Below are 21,922 nucleotides of genomic sequence, written 5' to 3' on the forward strand. Positions count from 1 at the left end.
CTCGAAGCTACACACACACACACACACCGTAATCGTAATGCTAATATACATATTCCTATTATTTTCCTGTAACAGTTTTGTTTATTCATTATTATTTTTCTTTGCCAAAGGGGGATGCCATGGCCCCATGGCACCCCCCTCGGTACGCCACTGAGTCCGTGGTGAATTACACACATACATTAACTCTCTTAATGTTTCTCAATTATTTCCTGAATGTATCCAAGTTGTTTCTCAACTGCTTCCCGAAAAACTTGGGAAACATCTGGGATACATTGTTGTCATACAAAGATTCCTGGTGTGGACGAAACACACGAGAAATTAATCCAGACAAGAAATGGTTTTGCCGGCGCTGGGGGATCGAACCCGCGACCCATGCAGCCAGACGCAGAGCCACGTACTCTTTAGCCAGTCGGCCAAAGACAGAGGTACCCGTCCCGCTCGCTGAGTGAGTTATGGGAGCTAGGTTAGCTCAGAGGGTTAGCTCACCCATCATATGCGTGTCTCGATTGCACCACAACCTAGCTTATATATAGCTGCAAGAAAAATAAAGTTTAAGCGTTCTCTCAAAGTGTTTGACCTCCTTCCTGCCTCTTCGTTTCTTCCTGACAGTGACGCAGCAGAAGGACCCTTCCTGAGTAGGCCTACACGCCTTCATGGAGTAATATGCCTTCGATCTGGACGTCAATTTTGCTCATAGGACGGGGTTTCCGTGCAAGACAACCCGGCCTAAATAGAGGAAATTAACCAATGGACGCCTACGTTACTCATGATTGGGGCAAGTCGATCGATCCTGCCATGCATGCAATAGGAGGGACTCATCATGGATAGCGCTGGACAGATATAGATGGACAGGAGCTGCTTACCAGCTGGGGACCGCGCGTATACAGGGGGTGGAGGTGGTGAGTGAGTGAAGCGACGCGCTCCCAGAGCGTATGCTCCCCATTAATTTGTTACTAGTACGTTATGGAAGTGCACATTGATGGCTGATTAAACTGAGTGCCCTCTTTGACGTTTCATGGTATTACAATGTACGAAAAAAAGCCAAACTCATATGTAAACGAATGGTGAATTTTCCAGTTTGGAAATCTAAGTACTTTATGCAGGGCGTGCATGAGTAAATAAGAAACCAGTTAATGGAAATGCATATGGACTGTAGAGTTAAATCCATAATCAGATAGAAACATTTGTTGACAGGTTGGTTATCCTGATAATTGCAAGTTCATTTATATTATCTTGTTCATTCAAGCAGTACTGGAAGTTCTTGGTATTTTTTTGCTGATTTGTTCCCTAAGTCACTAAAATAATCAATAAACTTTGCAAAGACGCGGCTAGCGTCCATATTAGCGCAGGCGCACATCCTTCTTTTCCCTGTACCTGCCTGGGATTGGACGCGTCGCCAACACTTTTTGAGAAGCCACACGGGATTGGCCAGCCGCTGAGAGCTGCGGCCTGCCATTGGCTGGGCGGCAAGGGCTCCGCAGCCGCCGCCGCCTCCCTCCCACTCCTCAGGCCGCTCCACGACGAGCACGTCCCTGCTGCCGCTGGTCTGACCTAGGCCGCCCTTCACCCACACCAGCTCGATGGCCGACCAGGAGATGGAGCAACAGGATTTCACCGAGGACTATAGCGGCGGTGACTTCCAAGAGAACGGTGCCGGAGTGCCGGAGAGCCAGGAGCAGGGCGGCGAGGGCCACGCCGCCACCGTGCAGGACAGCGGCGCCGCCGACGCTCCTGGGCGGGACGATGATAGGTATGGCGGCGGGACGCGTCCTGCAAGGCGTTAGACTCACTCACCTCATTTAGCTAAAGGGGGCGGGGGGGGGGGGAGCAATTTTCCCACCAGGTTTCACCATGCAGTAGAGTAAGTCAGGGGTTTAGTGATTAGCGCTAAGCAGCAGCTCTCATCCACGTCGTGTTGGGCTGTCTTCGTCGCTGCTCGCAGCCTGTAGTATAGCCAAGCTTGTCTGTCTGAAATTTATTACATGACTCAAGGATATTAGCCTTCCATTGTTAAATCTCGAATTAAAACTATGGTTGGGACTAGGTTTCCGTGATTTATTTTTATTAGTGATACCTTGACACCCAAGACTGATTTTCCCTCCCCATACGAGACTTTCGCATACTACATTTAAGCATAGTTTCAGTGATTTAAGTTACTGACTGGGGTGTCAACACCATGTAATACAGCCCCTCTTCTGGCTTCCATCTAACGTTGTAAGTGAATTCTTGGTTTTGGGGCATTAGTTTGCATGAACTCTGCCTGCAACCCCATATTTACTTTGCGATTATGCTTTCTGTCATCGTCCTGCTGCCTCCACAGCAGTGACTTAAGGCTCCTGCCATCATACATTAATAACTTACTACTGATATTTTTGGCTGGCATTGTTACTAGGGGTGACGACCATGAAACTGGATTGGGAGAGCTTTGGGGGATGTGTGTGTGTGTGTGTGTGTGCGTAATTCACCCACGGCCTGATCACAAGCTGGACTTGTCATAGCCAGCAAGTACCCTCCTGATTGGAGGAAGACTAGTTGAACTCTGGGTACTGCTGGGATCTTCACACACCTTACACCTCATCCCCCTTGCTCAAGGGGGGACAGTAACCACTCCTTGTCGGTGGAAAATCCCAGCTTGAGCTGGGCTAGAACCTCTACCTGGTAGTGTAGAGCTTTACCATTGAGCTACTGCCAGAGCGGTTTGTGTGTGTGTGTGTGTGTTAAAATTTTATGTTTAGGGTTCGGTGCAATTTGAGGGCCATGGGTTATTCTTGCATGTTAGGGTTCAACATCAACATAAGAAAGAGTGTGAGTGTGTGTGTGTGTGTATTTGGCTTGAACTTGATAAAGATCTTTATACCTGCCAAACATCATTAAACAAACCACCATTTAAGGCCCTTAGATGCATAAGATACCAAATGCCATTTTACCCAAAATGGAGTTAAGTATATCACTGTCTTCTTCAAACATCCCTCTATCTCGATAGTCAGTCAGATGTACAAAATACACATCACGATAGTCGAAATTCCCGAAGAGTGTAGGTAACTTTTTTCCTTGGTGCGCCCTCGCCGGCTACTGCACGCTGACATTGGCTGCAGAAGGTACCACCTAGCCTTCTTGGCCCGGGCTAACTTGCAGCCAATGCAAGAGAGCGAGGCATGGCGCGAAGCTCTGTCGAGCACTTCTCGGCCAATCAGAACACGTGAGACTAGGGTAAGTTGCCTATCAGCATGCTCTTTTTGCCCGGGAAGATGCTACTCTGATGTTTACATCCCCGGAGATCACGTGCATGAATTGCTCTGTATTTTTTGGGAGAAAAGTACCAGTTTTTTGAGGCATCATGAGTGATGTCAGCTGTAAAAGTGATGTGGAGAATGTGGTATAGTCCAGCAAATCTTAAGTGGCGGCTCTGACGTAGACAGCCCGCTAGACACTGGTGCTATGTCTCCAACTGACCTCATGTATCGTGCCTCTCACACCCTTCTCTCTCTCTCTCTCACTCTAGTTTAAAAACAAATATGGTTTTTATGATTGATTCTCTATCTGTGAGTGAATACAAAGAAATTTGTACAACACTTGGCAGAGTTGCCACCGTGGTGTTGTCAGCTCAAGTCTGAGTCATGCTCCTCTCAGCCCAACACACCGCAGTTGCCAGTTGCTCTGCCTGCTTTAATTATCGCATTTCTGCCATTTTTTAGTGTGTCTGCCATCTGCCATGCAATGTCACCCATTTGGCATAATTATGATAAAATACGGAGACTGTACCTATATATGGAATGCCAGGACCGTCAAGCAAATTCTGATGTGAGTCATATGCAGGTGAATGGTGAGGTTCCGCTGGGGATGGCCAGGGTGTGGGGAAGGAGTGGTCGCTAAGAACATTAAAATATTACACTTTGACCTTATTTCCACACCACCCAAGGGATAAGGAGTCTTGGTGCGATTTTTTTTTTAAAGAGGTTTACTTATTATTTTTATCATTATTATTATTATTATTATTATGCATTGTCATGCACCATACTCCCCGAATGAGAGTACACCCCCACTTTTCTCACACACACACACACACACACACACACACACACACACACACAGAGAGACACACACACACACACACACACACACACACACACACACACAGAAAGAGAGAGAGAGAGAGAACGGTGTGCGAGGTCAGTTGGAGACGTGGCAACAGGGTCTAGCGGGCTGTCTACGTCAGAGCCGCCACTTAAGATTTGCCGGACTATAGTTGAGGAGAGAGGCAGGTAGAGGGCAAGGCAGCCCGAGAAGTGGAAAATGAACGTGTCAAAGGTGAGCCGTAACACTGGGAAAGAATACGTGACTACCATGATTCTGGCGCAACCTCTGACCCAAACTCGTCCTAAATGCTATACCATAATAACACTGAAACACATTATTCCCCTTGATTTGAATCAGTTAATGCCCAATCGTATGTAACTTTACTAGAAACACTCATGATAACCCACACTTTAATAAAAATTTTCATTTTCAATGTAATTATTGTTACGCATGTGATAGGACATTACAGCACAAAACTTTGGTAAGAAAAGTAAGTGCAATATCTATCTTAGTTCAAGAAATTTTGGCGTTTTAGGAGTAATCAAACTCGGGGATGTATTTTCAGTTCTGAGTCAGTGTCAGCTCATCATTATTTAAAAAGAAAATACTGTTAATAAAGGAATGTGCATAATAGGAATTGGTAGCTGAGACATGGTACCAGTCAAAGAAAAATAAATCAGAGCAATATCTGTTTTACTTTCAAAGATATGTACATTCAAAATTCGCCAAACTTTGAGCGCGTTTTTCTTGGTCTAAGAATTGGCAGTTGGTATGTTATGCATCCAAGGGCCTCATTTAGAAATTCATTAACTTTGCATGTACATATTTCATTCTATCAGCATCTAGATCCAATTGAGCAGTTTTAGATATTCTAGAAGTACACCCGTTTTTCAGTGAACGATACCTTGGTGCTATTTGAAGTACTTTGCACATGCAACACTACTGTGTGACTGCCGTTCTAACTCACTTATTTGTGAAATATTATCCTTTTCTTTTGTTTTTTAAAATGTAATGGGTGGTTAATGGAAACAATGCCCCCTTTAGTAGGTGGGGGGGGGATTGAGAAGCGGCGAAGCCCTCCTGTTAGTGGTTAGTTTTAGATTAGTAATGTTAGATTTAATTGATTTTGATGCTTATTGTGTATAGTGGGGGCGTCTCACGGTGGTGATGGGCGAGAACTGGCAACTCTGAGCTAATCATGGTGTAGTTAAGCGCTATTGGTAAGATTAAAGGGGGTGTCACATTGGCTGTTTTCCTCCAACCGTTAGGCATATGGGCAGCTGCGGTTGCCCATACTGATGCTGCGACTCGTCCATGAGGACCAAACCAGTTTCTTTCTGGTAGATTTCATTGTGTTTTGTATTAATCTGTTACTTTTATTACAAGTCTTGACCCTTATACTCCGTCAAGCCACAATCGTGGCTTCAAATATCGCACTCATTTTAAGACACAGTTTGTTTATGTTTGAGGCTATGTGTCATACATCAAGCCCTATCATTGGCCCTTTTGTTTTCAACATACTGGATGCTTGGCCAATCACATTCCAGCTTTTACAAGGATTTGTTTATGTTGTAGTATAGCTCCAGATTTTCCCGTGGTGAGTACACACAGTGACGATGTGTGCTGTATATTATCGTTTTTTTACCGATTTCTAGACAAGATAGCAGATATATATTTACTTCCATGAGTAAATAAGTATTTCAGGCACATGATATGATACATGACAATATGTGGGAATTGTTATTTGTCGTCTTATTGACCTAGATAAGGATGATGTAAGATGACGAGTGTGAGGTGATACGGGAGGTTTCCCATCTAGATTCTAGAGGAATATATAAGTTCCATTTGTTCATTTATTATTATACCACAGAAAAAGCGCAACTTCTAAGCTTTCAAATGATATATAATTGTCCCAGTATTTGTTTCAGTAATTTGAGTGAACACTAAGGTAAGCAAGGGAACACCTTTTAACATTAGTCACCCGTTTTTTATGTACGTAACTTAAAACCGCCCGCTCATTTTATCACGGGGTATAAGGGTTAAGTTTCCGAGGATTGGAATTGGGGGTGTAAAAAAGCGTTTGCAACTGAAAGAGCTGATTCATTGAAAACATTCCATAATCTCCAAGGAAAATTTTGTCCACCAGTGTAAGACGGGTGTATTTTCTGAAATTTATCCACTTTTATATATGCTGTGGCCATTTTCTGACCCAAGTTTACTCCATATTTAAGTTTAGCTGTTCACTAGACTTGCTATTGCTGTTCACAGAGCCTACCTCATTCAATTGTAAAGGGTGTGGCTATTCCCTAAGCCAGTAGTAAAAGTTTCACATAATGAGAAGGCCCATCAACCTTAAAATCAAGTAAATATCTTTAACTTCACCCGTCTCACAGTGGCATGTTAGCTTTATAACTATAACTATATATAAGCCTATTGCGCCGGTAGGCTCTCTTGAGGGGCCTGGATGGTAGTCGGCCCCAGCTCGTCAAGGCGCAGGCAAGTGTTTATAGTGGCGCCATCTTCTCTTGGCTCATGCTGCCCCCTGGAACTCCTTGATTCACTTGGACAGTTTTCCTCTAGAGTCCGGGTTGATGGGTGGTCTTCAGGACAGCATGTGGGTAGTTTTAAGCCACTCGGCGGTGACTGAAAAATCCGAGGTGGTAACGTGGGGATTCGAACCCGCGTTGTCCATCACGCGGTGAATGTAGGCTCAGCATGCTACTACTCAGCCACCGTTTTTATTTTTTTCTCTATTTAACTACTCCCTGAGGAAAAACTAGTTTAACAAATTTCCCTCCCCAGTGATAACACAAGTAGATAGCAGACTAATCAAAAATCACCAGAAATGTTTTGTACCCAGAACAAACAAAGGAGGAAAGATAAACGCTCACAAGACCTTGAGGAAGGCGGACTCCAACGCTGCTGGAGTTCAGCCACCTGAAGTACAGGTAACTCGATTTACGCGAGTATTGTGTCCTTGAAGAAGTCGCGTAAATCATAAACAATGTAAATCAAACAAGTGGTAGGTTTCTATCGAAAAATAAATATTCACTTCATTCAGTGGAGAGAGAGAGAGAGAATATCCATATCACCGAGATATCCACTCAGGCACTCAGTCTCAGCCTCACTCGTGTGAGGAAGAAATGAGGGACACCCTGAGCAACTGACTAGTATTGGTACCGGTACCGAGCAGTTTGGTACCGTACCGTATAGCTGGTGCCTTTAGTACCGGTGCTGGTACCGGTACCTCCCCACCCCTGTTGTTGAGTAGCGTGGCAGCATGGGTACTGTATTGTTGTTCAAGTGGCGCGCAGGAAGAACTGAGCTCAGCTGTGGCCGCGGCGCCATGTGAGTCCAGTTGTGTGAGACATCTGGTGGTCACTTCATAAAATATGGCGAATAAGTGAAAAAACGTGTAAATTAAACATTTATTTGGGTTTTGGACCCCGCCTTATTTCAGAAACGCGTAAACCAAACTCGTGTAAATCAAGAGTTACCTGTATTGTTAAAAAATTACACTTCAGAACTGTAACCGAACCTAACACCACCACCTAATGAAAGGGGCTTTGTCCCCCCCTTGATCATTATTATTTTTATCTAACCAGAACGAATATCACCTAAACTCTTGACCTCCTTTTAGCCAGATCTGCAAGAACAATGGTTATAGTGAAAGATAAATAATATGACAGGATATATATAAAAAAAAGTGGTACTGTGAGAAACTACTGTATTTCCCGCCATATAAGAGACTTTTTTTCATAAAAGAAGATTCGAAAAATCACCCTGCATCTTATACCCCGATGGTAAGGATTTGGTAGGCCTAGGGGTTAACGTCACTGGTACGAAACCAACACCCAAAACACCTCCGTTTGACACAATAGTTCCTAAATGTCTCCAGAATGAAATATACCATATTTTGCGGCGTGTAACGCGTACTCTTTCAGAATATGCCAAAAAGTTACCCCTGCGCGGTATATGCCAAAGGTACAAATTTTGATTGAATTAACGAATAGTGTGATGCAATAGAAAAGGAAAGTGTGTATAAGCAGAAGAGAGGAGGAGGAGGACATGTGAAGCAATAAATCCATACAGGTCACAAGGAGACGCGCCTCGCCACAAGTGAGAGCCAAGGCATGGTGTGAACATGAAACACAAAACACAACACCGCCGCGTCGCACCGGTCATCAGTGTGCTGGGTAACTTGGCGATGATGGTTAAAGCGGCTATTACATGGGAACAATTTTGGTGGAGCAGGGTGCTGCCTGACGTGACTGCTCGTCGATCGTGGAGCAGACTTGGGCAGGAGATATTTCTTCTGTGCTGTGGCCCGGTCAGCTGACATTTTCTGTGATACACATTCGAAAGAACGGATATCCGTGGATGACTAAAGTGTTATTGTAAACGCATTTTTGTTTCTAATTGTAAAAATAACTTACGAGTTTCACGATTCTCGAGTTTCGTGCTTAGTCCTAAATTCTTACCATCCCGACTTTTGTGCATTATCACCCCGAGTTTCGCGCTGCTTTGACATGCATGGGTCACGTCTACTAACCATTGGCGTGTCACGCGCGCTGCCTTAAAAGGTAGTGTCACACTGGCCATTTTCTTCCAAACATTGGGGGCATGGCAAGAGACAGAGAGAGAGAGAGACTTATTAAACGATGAAGCCAGTTGGGGAGAGTGGGAGGGAGGGGGGATGCGAGGAACTCCTGTCCAAGTAATCTCAAAATACTTACCTTGGAAAAAGGAAGGGAATGGAAGGAGAGAACGGGTCATTTTGAAGCCACAGTTGTAGGTGGCTGCTTTATGATTGGCTGACGGTTCTGAAAACACGCTTGTGATTTGCTGGGAGTCCAGTGACGTCATCGCTGGTGCTCTCCTTATCAGCGGCCTCACTGCCTTAGACGTTGTCACACTGGCCGTTTACCTCCTACCGTTGGGGCTACGGGCAATGGCCATTCGCCCAACTGGGCGAACCAACTGAGCGAGTTGTTGGTTGTCCATAAGCTGGTGACGCACTGGGCCTTTTTCTTCCCACCGCGTTGGCGGCAGCTAGGGCAACCGGCAACTCCAACTTTTCTGGGTGTGCGTCACTCGGTCAAGGTCGGTTGCCCCAGATTTTGGGTTGCCCATACCCACATCTACAACGTAAACAAAGCATGCCCTGAATCGACATGGCATCGTCTGCTAGAGTAAGGGTTGTCCCGGCTTGTGCTGCCATTACCCAAGTTATGGACTTGTTGCTGCAGTTAAATAGAAGGAAGAAGCGGTTGTGGGTGTGGCGTGCCTGTGATTCCTCCGTGCCAGAAGTTCTCATTGTCCCCATTGAGCGTGCCCAGCCAACCCATCCATCCAGACTCCGACCACATAAACATGCAGATCGAGTAACAACACACACACACACACACACCAGACTCATTAGGAACCATGGCAGATGTTTCTGACAAACAAAAACAATTTCACCATATCTTTGAGTGTGTTAGAATGTATTTGGTGAATGGATGACATGAACCAAACCTAACTCTTGGCAAGCAGAGAGCAGTCATCTTTAACATTACTCTCTTCTTGCCATTGGGTATGTTTGGCTAGTATGAACCACTCACCAAATAAGTTCTAACACACACTTGGAAATGGCAAAGCCATTTCTGTTTGTCAGACACATCTGCCATGGTTCATGATGAGTCTGGTGTGTGCGTGCATGTGTGTGGATCTTTTTTGTTGTTACTCTATTCACTTGTTTATATGGTCATGTCATGCCCCGAGATTTGATTTCCTCTTTTCTACTATTCTCTTGTCCCCACACATCCTCTGTGTGTATCGAAACACATGAGAAATTAATCAAGACAAGGCGAGGGTATTCGCCGGCTGCCTGGGATTGAACCCGCGACCAGCGTGATGGGAGAGCCACTCCTTACCTAGTCGGCCAAAGAGGTACCCCTCTTGCCAAGTGGGTTATGGGAGGCTCCCTTATCAGGCGTAGTCATCGCATTACACGGCTTTCCCCCCTATGTAGATTACTTTCTGTGTGTTGACAATGTCCCTTTGAGACACCTCCAATATTCCCATTTTCTATTAACCTCGGGAGAGCATGGGCCATCCTACCTGTTACCCCTTCAGGGTAACAACAGAATTGCAGGAGAGGATGCCCACTGCTATACCACCACTGTCATGTCCCAAGATTTAATTTCCTCTTTTCTACTATTCTCTTGTCCCCACACGTCCTCTGCGTGTATCGAAACACATGAGAAATTAATCAAGACAAAGAGAGGGTATTCACCGGCTGCCCCCCACTCACAAGGTTTCACCATTTCGGATTGTCTATTCTAGTGTCACGTTTGTGTGAAGGCATTATGGAAAAGTTGTTATGGCTTGTACTTTAACATTTCTGTACAGCCTACTTTGCTTAATAGTTTGAGAGAAGGATAAAAAGGAGACCTCACTAATTTAGGTTAGTCTTAATATCCAGCTGAATCAATAATACTGATGCTTTTAGCCAAATTAATTGGAATTAATCTTGTATATGGATATTGCAGTTACTCTGAAAATGATTTAGTAAAAGGATTTTCACAGTCATAGTATCTGTTGTGTATAATTGTTGGAAATTTGAATGTAATTTCCTTTCAGTAATTAATTTTGTATTGAGTATGCTCATGACAAATGCACATAGGATTATACCGCCTTGAATGTATAACCAAAAGTTATTGAACTGAAGTTTTGCTTGTCATATTAATGTATACTAGGAAATTTTTCACTCAAATCCAGTGTCACAACTGTTAAAAGCTAATAGATTGATAACTGGCAGGTGACCATAACATTTTTAGCATATGCATCAACCTGTAGTGGTGATAGCGTTTCACTGCCAGTCGTCTTGGAGGCTGTAGAGCATCCAACAGTCCCATTTGTTTAATTTCTCATTGCATGAACAGCTGCTCCTGCATAAGTTAAAAGATTGTCAGAAGCCATAGCTTACTGTAATTTTTTTATTATTCAGGAGCAAAAGTCAGTCAATTTTAACTACTTTTTTGTGCTATTAATAGGCATGTGGATAATTTTGCAAAACTTTCTGATCCTGATGTTGGTTAAATGTTAAAAGAATTCAATTGAAATTCAAAGTAAAGTATTGTGGTAAGTAGAGGAACTGATCACACTAATTCTTGCTTTGATCTTCAGACAGTACTATAGTAAGTAAAGTGTTGCAAATAACTGGGGAGAGTATTTAATTTGCTGTTGTGATTGCATTTTGTATATGAGTTTGTAGCTATAAAAAAATTAAAAGTATATGGGGAGTTAAGGGTGGTGTGCTGATGTCTTGCTGTGTTGATCATTTCCCCTGCATTTTGAATGTCTTGCCTCAAAGCTGTCCTGTTGCTGCCATCATGGTGTAACGTAACTGAAGCAGACATCACTGGGCATCTTTCTCCAGCTGTTCTTCTTGCCCAATGGTAACGTAACGTCTCTAGGGAAGGTTCATGTGGCCACTCTCCATGGACTAATGGAGGCTCCTCTTTCCTCTAGGTGGCCGCTACTTCGGGAAGAATGTTGCCCACTTGTAGCGCATCGCATCGTCACCAGGGTATTTATCTTGTTCACATTATGGTCCAACTTCACACACGGTTTTATCTTTCCATTTATGGTCAACTTGAGAAGCAATGGTCATCAGAGTGGTTCTTGCTGTTGTTCTTTGCAGCATTGGCACTTTTTAATACCCTTCATCAGTTTTTCCCCCCTAACTTTTTTGTTCTGTGTTGCCCAGACATTTCAGAGTTAATGTATATAGCAGACTGGGCAGTTGAATTATTGTCAACTTGCTTGTCGTGCTGGAGTGGGTTAATGATTTTGCATTGCTGCCACCTAACTTGAAGCCGTAATCCAACCTAAAGGTAAAGTACATCCACACGATAAGCACCTGCAGAGATTTAACAGTGTATGCCACTATTAATGTTTTTTTTCTATTTCAGAAAACTTTTTGTTGGTGGTCTGAGCTGGGAAACTACAGAAAGTAAGTGCAGCACCTTCAAGATTTTTTAATTTAAGCTATTTTTATAGTAGATTAACCCTCTCGCGCACCGTAAGTTTCCAATAAGTTTCTGTTCCACTCATCATATATTTCTCAGGCCTGACCAGCCTTTTTTTGCCGCCGCGATACTCTACATTCCTGGACGTATTTTACCCTCACAGATATATCGTACCCCAATAAATTTGGTATCAATAGCTTCATAAAGACTTGTACTAGAACATGTGCAAATAAAAATAGAGGAAAATATATATATAAACAATACAAACTTGTTTCAAGTCTCCGTATAGAGTATTGTAGACAATAAATCCAAAGTACCAACTCTTCTCAAATCGCAAGCTCAAAAATGTGGGCCAACTTTTTTAGCCGAATATATGTTTTGAAGTAAAATTTAATGAAGATTCTTATGGTATTCTCAAAATCCTCATATGCCCATTAGTTCCCGAGTTACACAGAGAAAACTATTTTTTTCCTCCTGTCAGAGTAGGCTAACAAATAGAAATCGCTTAAAGCTCCTCATCTATGCTCCTTAGAAAGGTTGCCATATGTTACCATTAAGAAACTTATCCCAACAAATGATGCTCCCAAATTTGACGCACTTTCACCGAAAACTTTATTTTTAATCAATTTTTTAAAGTTTTATGACACATTCCGCGTCATCGTGTGCCAGGACCTTTTACTCTTTGATGACGCGAAACGCGTCATCGTGCACGAGAGGGTTAAAGAAGTGTGAGAGAGGAAACCTAGGGCAAATTAATTTCTAATCTTTAAAACCATATTTTTCCCAACTTGTTGAACAAATCTAAGTTCCACAGTTAGGGTTGATTTTCATGGGTAAAATTCTCCATCTGGCTCCTCTCAATAGGAGCACCTAACAATCACCAAATGGCAGAGGGACTTTATTGGCAGCCATAACCAGTAACGGGCTGAAGAGTAGCCTATCCAGATATTTTGTTTTTATTTATTAATGATCCACAAGACATCCTAGAGTTAAATCAAAGTATGTGCTTATCTTTGTATTCATTCATACACACACTGGTAATATTTCTGTGGTGTCTGATTCACTTGTTTGAGTGAAATTCTGTTGTGAAAAACAGTCACATTCGTGTCACTAGTAAAAATGAAACTAGTAATGAAAGTTTTGCCACCATGAAATATACACAAATAGATAAATATGAAAGCTCAAGAAGTCACGATAAGTGACATCACCTGCTTTGCGCAGTAAAAATATGCTATTTGTGGTATCTGACACCCGCAAAATGGCGTATAGGCTGGCTCGGGCCAGATTGCCAGATTGTCGTACTCAGCCGATTATATTTCCCAACTTCCTACTTTTAAAGTCTGTTGCTTCACTTCTTCCACCACTCCACACTTCTTCCCTTCACCCACGTGACACATTCCAAAACGCTCATACACACTTTCATTACTCATTCCATCCAGTCTTCTCACACCACATGCACTTCTCAAATAACTAATTTCCACTGCCTGCACTCTAGACCTTTGACTTTCATTCCAGGCCCATGTTTCACTTACATATGTAATGGTTGGTACTATTATTCACCTCTGCCATTCATGATTCATCCCAAAGACCCTACCACCCTTCTTCCTTGCAATGCCCTCTTTCTTGTCCCTCCCTCCGTACCCCCATGCTTACACATAACTGATCCAAGGTACTTAAACTCATTGACCTCCTCCATTTCTTCACCATTCAAAATTATTTTGCATTCTTTTTCACATTCAATTCCTACTCTAAATGGGCATACAAAATCTACAACCTCACTTCTACTCTGCACACAAACCATCACTTTACTTTTGTTGACATTTACTTTCAGCTTTCTCCTTTTACAGACACTATCAAAAACACTGACCAAATTTTGTAAGTCATTTTCATTTTCTTCAATAAGCACTGTGTCATCAGCAAACAGGATTGAATTCAGCACCCACTTCTTTCCCTCAGCGGACATTTTTACTCCAACTACCTCAGCTTTGCCCTTCATTTCTCTAATAACACCATCCACATAAATATTGAACAACCATGGTGACATGATACACCCCTGCCCTAATCCCACTTTTATTTCAAAATGTTCACTTGTTTCTCCACTAATTTTGACACATGCAGATGCATCCTCATAGAAAGACTTTATTGCACTAAGCAGTTTTCCTCCCACACCATAAATTTTTAAAACATCCCACGATGCAATCCAGTCGACTCTGTCATAAGCTTTTTCCAAATCCATGAAGGCAGTGTATAGTTTCTTTCCTTTTGCTGTTATTTTTTCTACTACCATCCTGAAGGAAAATATTTGGTCCACACACACAGCCCCTTCCCTTCCTGAAGCCTCCTTGTTCTTCACTGATTTTCTCTTCTGTAAGTCTTTGCAACACTACTGTGTTCCATCTCGAGAGGCTGAAGGACCTGGCATGTGCTCAGGAGTATGCAGTAACAGTCTCAGATCGGTTTGATGTGCTCAGCACCCTGGAGGACCCTGTAGAACTGTGGGATACCTTCAAACATGAGACTTTGCAAGCTGCCAAGGAGTGCATTGGAGAGCGCTCGAGATCTAGGAGTGGCTTTGCCTCGGTGGAGATGCTGGAGAATGTTGAGGAGAGTCATGCTGCCAGATCTGTTGGGAATTGGGACCATTACAAGGCTCTTGCGTAGGACTAGAGCTCTCTTGAGGAGAGACAAGGAGAGGTATGTCAGGGGTCTCGCTGAGGAAGTTGAGGGCCTTTTAAATGCGAATGACCTCCGACCTGCTAACCGAGTCCTGAAGAAGCTCCGCTCCATGACTCCCTCTCAAATGAGTGCAGAGGGCTTGTTGGGCTGAGTACTTTGAGCAGCTGTACATGGTGGACCCTCCACGTGGGCAGCTTCCAGTTGCTGGGTTGCAGGTGGCAGATGCTGATCCACCCATTGACGAAAGCCCTCCCTCTCTAGTTGAGGTCAGAGAGGCTGTTGCAAAGTTGAGGGGTGGAAAGGCACCTGGCACCTGTAACATCAGTACGGTGCTGCTCAAAGCTGGAGGTGAGGCCATAATCCGCGGGTTGTATGTGGTCTTGACTGCCATATAGCAGTCTGGTACCATTCCTCCTGACTGGAAGAGGTGGTTGGTCGTCCCTATCTGGAAAGGGAAAGGGGACCGCCAGTACTGCAACAACAACCATGGTATTACACTGCTCAGTGTGCCAGGCAAAGTGCTTGCCCACCCACCTATTGCTGATGTGAATTTACAGTCGGCTGCTGAAGCTGCAGAGACCTGAACAATCTTGGTTCACGCCTGGTACGTCAACAACCGACCATATCCCAGCGCTTCGCGTACTGGTGGAGCACCGTTGTGGGTTTCGACAAGGGATGCTTGTAGCCCATGTCGATCTCAAGAAGGCGTTTAACTCAGTACATCGCGAGGCACTCTAGGATCTTCTGAGACTCCGTGGGATTCCTGCGAGAACATTGGTTTGCTGACTGGCCTGTATTCTGGGACAGAGAGTGCTGTAGTGTGGGGGGGCCTTGTCCAGCTTCTTTCCCGTGAATGCGGGAGTGAGGCAGGGCTGTGTTCTTGCCCCATTGCTTTTCAACACTTGTATGTACTGGGCAGTCATTGCAGAGGATCCATTGCAATAACTGGAGTTGCTGGAGGTTTTAGTGATGGCTCTCGAGGCACTGCACAAGGAGGCGAAGCCCTTGGGACTTTAGGTCTCCTGGGCCAATACCAAGGTACAGGTGTTTGGAGGCTTGCTAGATGAAACAGTACAGTCTGTTCATGCGTGTGGTGAGGACGTTGAGATCTCAGAAATTTTCACGTATTTTGGTAGCGTAGTTCATAACAACGGTGAGTCTGGCCTGGAAGTCTTACGGCGGATTGGCCTGGCCCACGGTGTTGTGGACTCACTCAACATGAGTATATGGCATTGTCGATACCTGTACAGAAGGACAAAGATCTGGATCTTCAAGTCCCTTGTGCTCCCTGTCTTACTCTATGGTTGTGAGACATGGACACTAAATGGGGACTTGGAGAGGTGGATTGATGCCTTTGGTAATAAATATCTATGCAGAATCATGGGATATCGCTGAAATGACTGTCAAACTGTCAACTACTCCGTGAGACTGATTCGACATATATTACCTGCATAGTCCATCAACGCCAACTCTGGCTGTACGGGCACATGGCACATTACCCTGAAGCTGATCCTACTCATCGGGTCGTCTCTATGGGACTGTGGAGGAGGCCAAGGGGACTGCCTACAGAGTTTGTGGCTTGAGCAAGTTGATAGATCCTGTTGGGAGGTACTCGGGTTGGGAAGGGGGCCTGCATGGAGACTCGCACGGAGGGACTCCCGGGCTTGACGTTGTAGGGTGGGCGAGGCAACGCACCCCCTGGCGTATGCCCCCACTGATTGATGATTGATTGCTTTTGGGAGTTGCAGGATGTCATTGTTTTGTGGACTTCATAATTTACCATCTAACATTTTGTAACTTCTTTCAGAGGAACTGCGAGAACACTTTAGCAAATACGGGGATATTGAGAGCATCAATGTCAAAACAGACCCCAACACTGGCCGCTCTAGAGGATTTGCCTTCATCGTGTTCAGTTTAGCTGAAGCAGTGGACAAAGTAGGTTCTGATTATTTATGAATTCATTTATTCATTGATTTGTGATATGAAGTTGTTAATGTCAGTGAATCCATGAGTAACAACAGTTGTCTTGTTTTAAGCAAAGGCTTGAGGGCTGCCCTATTTTTTTGCTGAATGGTGTTAAGTAGTTCTATTAAGTTGCATTATTATTTGTTCAAGTAAATCAGGTAAATTTAACTATTCAACACGTTTTCATGTGAAGTACATGTTTATATAACAGAATATTAGGTGTTTTAATGCTCCATGTCTGCATGGAGGGGATCTCAGTATTATATACTTAGGCTGTGTTGGGTATTAATTTTCATAATGGCATTAAAAGGGTGGTTGTATTAAGTCTACAAGTTTGCCATAAGAAATAAAAGATAACATTTAAAAAATGGCAGCCCACGTTTCTTGTAATGTATGTTGTGTATTTCATGGCGGGGTTCAAGCCCACATTTTTCTCTCTCTCTCTCTCTCTCTCTCTCTCTCTCTTTTTATTTTTATTTATTTATTTATTTATTTATTTATTTATTTATTTTTACATCAAGCATAACTGGCGCCACTATAAAAAATTGCCTGCACCATGACGGGCTTGGGCTGACCACCAGGTAGGCTCCTGAAGAAAGCCTACAGGTGCTATAGGCTGAGGTAAAAAAAAAAATCCCCGCCTATAGCGCCGGTAGGCTTTCTTCAGGGGCCAGATGGTCGGCCCAAGCCCGTCATGGCGCAGGCAATTTTTGTAGTGGTGCCAGTCATGCTTGGCTCATGCTGCCCCCCGGAACTCATTCTTGATTCACTGGATGGTTTCTTCTAGAGTTCGGGTTGATGGGTGGTCTTCAGGTCAGCATGTGGGTAGTCTTAGGCCACTCGGCGGTGACTGAAAAATCCCAGGTGGTAGCGTGGGAATTCAAACCAACGTTGTCCATGGCGTGGTGAATGTGAGCCCACCACGCTAACCACTCAGCCACCGCCTACCCTAAAACTGCATATTTTGAATTATGAAAATAGAAAAATTTTGATTTGTAGTTTGCAAATGTATAACAAATTTCAAACACTTTAAGGTAACAAAAGTTAGTTCAATTTATAACTAGCTTTATTGGAATCTTGAAAAGGTTATATAGTAGGAAGAGAAGCCAATATTGTAAGTTCATCCTTTCCTGTGCCTATTGTCAGGGGCAGGTGGATGGCTCAAGTGCTAGGTAATCATCTGCCTAGATCAGATTTGATGATCTGAAGGCATGTTAATGTTGGAAGATTTTCCCATTGTTAACTTGTATGTGTCTTCAGGTCATTGATGCTGGGGACCACGTCATAAATGGCAAGAAAGTTGACCCCAAGAAAGCCAAGGCCCGCCATGGAAAGATCTTTGTGGGTGGCCTGAAGCCTGAGCTCTCTGATGATGATATTAAGAAATTCTTTGGTTCATTTGGCAACATTATCGAGGTGGAAATGCCATTTGACAAACAAAAGAACCAACGGAAAGGCTTTTGCTTCATCACCTTTGACCAGGAAGCTGTTGTTACGGACCTCCTAAAAACACCCAAACAGAACATCAATGGTCATGAAGTGGATGTCAAGAAAGCCACCCCAAAACCAGACTCCATGATGAGGGGCGGCATGAGAGGTGGCATGAGGGGCCGAGGGGGCATGCGGGGCCGAGGCAGAGGATGGGGACATGGCTGGAACCAAGGAGGCTATGGAGGCTACAATCAAGGGGGCTATGGGGGTTATGGGGGCTATGGTAAGTATTAGAAGGCAGGAATACTCTGTTTAACCTTCCATATCTATAAATGTTCAGTATTGATGTAGGGGCACATACTTAATACTCCCTATTTAACAATCTTGAATTTTTCTCCTGTAAATTCAAATGGTAATTTTTCAGCCTTGGTTGGCATTCTGAAAACATAATTCATTGATGTTAATTCTCTAAAATTAAGTAGTTTGGGTTTGGAGGTATTTAGTAGTTTTTTTACTTCTTGGATCCAAAGCAACTGCACTAAAGTTTACCCTTATGATTAAGATTATTCTGTTTCAGGGGGCTACGACTATGGAGGTTACGGTGGTTATAGTGGCTATGGAGACTACGGTTATGGGGGCTATGGTGGCTATAATGATTATTCTTATGGATCTGGCAACTATGGTAAGCATCAGGCTTGTGACTGTGTCCTGCATGACCAAACTTAGTTCTAAGTTTATCTGCATGAATTAATATGACAAGTATTATCATGTCATTTGATTATTCTTAATTTAATATTGAATTTGATCCCCTTGCATGTTGACCCACAATTAGTTGTCTAGCTAGTTTTTGATGGGCTGAGTGCATTGAGTGTTGGAAAGCTTCAGAATTTCTTCATTTCCAGTAAAGTAACATGCTGGGGTCAAACCTGTACTTTTAGTTGTTCACCGAGACTCATTATTTATGGCATTGTTGGCTATTACCAGGCGGGCAAGGGTACGGCGGGGGGAAGAGCCAACACGGGCGGCAGCAGGCGCGGCACCAACCGTACTGATTGGCGTGAACAAGGGCACAACTACACCACCAACTGGGACAACGGAGACACATACTAGCACCCTCACTCCCCTGGTCTTCAACTGGTCTGATGGTGTGCTGACACACAAAAAAATGACTGGCATACTGGACCAGATTGAAGATTTTTAGACTATGGAACATTGAGCCAGTCTTGCAGCGCGACAAACTTCCCAGGAACTGAAGGCTTTGGTCTGCCAGAATTAATCCGTCATGAGCTCTCCAGGGCCATGGGTTATTCCAGCGGGTCATGGAACCTTCAGTGTCATAGATGCGTTGGCTTTTTATGTGGAACTGGTGTGACATAGTGTGTGTGCCTACTGTGGTGATCACAAGTTAGTATTGTGAACTTTTTTCTTGTGGCTTGATGGCAGTTCCCCTGCAAGGGTGTCATAAGTATTGAATCCAGAACAACCCCAAGATTTTATTTTGTCATTCTTGGAATAAGTTTTACTTAAACGGCATGACAAGCTGCCAACAAAATTTTCAGAGCTGCTGAAAATTTTAAAATTTGTATTATTTTTTGTACTGTAAACCAATACACATAGTAGGTTTATCAGGTGTTTCTCTCTACCCAAGTTTTTTGTAAGTTCTAATGTGGTAGTTTAAAGGGGTGTTGCTGTAATAACTGGTCAGAGACTGAGATGTACAAAATGAAGTGTCATGGCTAGAGCAACTGCATAAGAGCATTGTTAAGGTATTTAGTATTTTTGGAACTACCGTTCAAGTATTAATAAAGTGTCAATTTTGAACAGTTGTTACTTCTTTGCCTGCTGTAACTGAAATTCAGGTGAATGAATAAAATGTTTCTGAAGATTTTGAATTTGTTATGTATAAGTAATATGCTATAAAACCAGCACACTAAAAAAAGTAATTTGACACCTGCTGGATTTTAATATTATTGTGTGTGTATATATCTATATTATTCTCTCTCTCTCTCTCTCTTTTTTTTTTTTTCTCTCTCTCTCTCTCTCTCTCTCTCTCTCTCTCTCTCTCTCTCTCTCTCTCTCTCTCTCTCTCTCTCTCTCTCTCTCTCTCTCTCTCTCTCTCTCTCTCTCTCTCTCTCTCTCTCTCTCTATATATATATATATATATATATATATGTATATGGTTCTAGGACAGAGTTCCTAGTTACCCTCACAATAATGCCTAAAACTCGCCGCGGTCACTTTCCTCCTTGTGTCTGTTGCGTGCATAGGAAGGAGAGTAGCGAGCGAGGGAGTGATTCTTTTATCGGCCTAGGGATTACTCAGGGCTGGGCTAATGAGATGCTCAGCTCTCCAGGGAGCTGTTTTCTCTCTCACACACACACACACATACATGATAAAAGAAAGAAAGAAAAGTGGATATCTATCTATTTAGAGAGACAAAAAGGAAAAATGGGAAAGAAATGGGAACAAAATGTGAAGTAAAGAAATAAGCAGAAATAAGAATAGATAATATTAATAAAAATGACAATTACAACACTGATATGTAATAATAACTAATAATAATACAGTAATAATGATAATAAATAATAACAATCAATGATAATATTAAATGTTAATATCAATTATTATATCAATGACAAGGTATTGGAATATATGAAAATATTGATAATGATTAAAACGGCAAGAATTTTGATACTAAGTTAAAAAGAAAATTCATGCTATTATCATTATTATTATTATCATTATTACTATTATTATTATTATTATTACTTATTATTATAATTCTTATTGTTGTTATTATTGTTATTAATATTATTAACAGTATTATCATCATCATTACTGTTATTATTATTAATAATATTACTATTAATAGCATTATTATCATTACTATTATTGTTTATCATTATCCTTATTATTATCATTATTATCATCGTCATCATTACTACGTATTATTATTTTGTATTATTTTCTCACGCTTTCCTTCTCTATCTTTATCTTTCTCTGTTTTGATATTAATCTTCCTTTCTTTCATTTCTTTCTTTCATATTTTCTTTCCTGAATTCTCAATCTCTTCTATGTTTCGGTGTCCCTTTATTTAACTTTTATTTTTGTCTTACTTCTGTGTTTCTTTGCGTCCTTTTGTTTTTCCTTTTACTAGTTTTTTTTTTATTTCCCATTTGATTTTCATTGTCATTTTTTTCTTATTTCCTCCTTCCTTTATTTTCTCTCATTTATTTATTAATTCCTATGGGCCGCTTTCACAGTCACGTTTGTTTGTGTTGATCGTCACCAATGAGCGTCGATCGCCTCTACCAACAAGAAATCCGCTTTCACAGTCGCCTTTAGCGGCGCTGTTTGTTTGCATCAGTACCAAAGATTGGAACCTCTGGTAGCCGCGGGGGCTCCCCAATGGAGCTTACCAATGACATTAATTAGTAAATAACACAAATTCGTACTATCAAATGTTTATATTATTTCTCTAAATAGATTTGAAAAAATATTAAACAATACAGCTACACGTTGCACGGCTTCAATGGTAATATGATAAAAAATTTATAAGAATTTGCATGAATGACATGAACTCAATTCACCTGCTGACCAGTAAACGTCCTGCTGAGAATTTCAATTTGATTGATTGATGGTTTATTGTTGCAAAAGTACACACCAAAGAAGAATGGAGGATTTTAATACTTGTCACCATTATTCATCTGTTATGCCTTCTTTAAATTGTCAAACTCGTATTATTCTAGTTAGCCTAA

At 42.5% G+C, this 21,922-nt stretch overlaps 1 protein-coding gene across 1 annotated transcript; it reads left to right on the plus strand.

The window, feature by feature from the left end:
• The first annotated feature begins 1,467 nt into the window (after positions 1 to 1,467).
• Positions 1,468 to 19,985, plus strand: LOC127000060 (RNA-binding protein squid-like). The gene is made up of 6 exons (XM_050863472.1): positions 1,468 to 1,750; positions 12,036 to 12,076; positions 16,576 to 16,703; positions 17,994 to 18,447; positions 18,742 to 18,846; positions 19,149 to 19,985. The coding sequence occupies exons 1-6, from the start codon at positions 1,581 to 1,583 to the stop codon at positions 19,214 to 19,216; spliced, it is 966 nt and encodes a 321-aa protein (XP_050719429.1). The 5' UTR covers positions 1,468 to 1,580; the 3' UTR covers positions 19,217 to 19,985.
• Positions 19,986 to 21,922: the final 1,937 nt, after the last annotated feature.

The sequence above is a fragment of the Eriocheir sinensis genome, chromosome 17 (genome assembly GCF_024679095.1).
Source record: "Eriocheir sinensis breed Jianghai 21 chromosome 17, ASM2467909v1, whole genome shotgun sequence".
NCBI classification, from domain to species: domain Eukaryota; kingdom Metazoa; phylum Arthropoda; class Malacostraca; order Decapoda; family Varunidae; genus Eriocheir; species Eriocheir sinensis.

Bases quoted from the DNA above. Each gene is read 5' to 3' on its own strand.
- LOC127000060 (XM_050863472.1), top strand. From the start codon at position 1,581: ATGGCCGACCAGGAGATGGAGCAACAGGATTTCACCGAGGACTATAGC. The intron at 1,751-12,035 runs GTATGGCGGCGG...TTTCTATTTCAG, and splicing joins CCTGGGCGGGACGATGATAG to AAAACTTTTTGTTGGTGGTC. The intron at 18,847-19,148 runs GTAAGCATCAGG...GGCTATTACCAG, and splicing joins TTATGGATCTGGCAACTATG to GCGGGCAAGGGTACGGCGGG.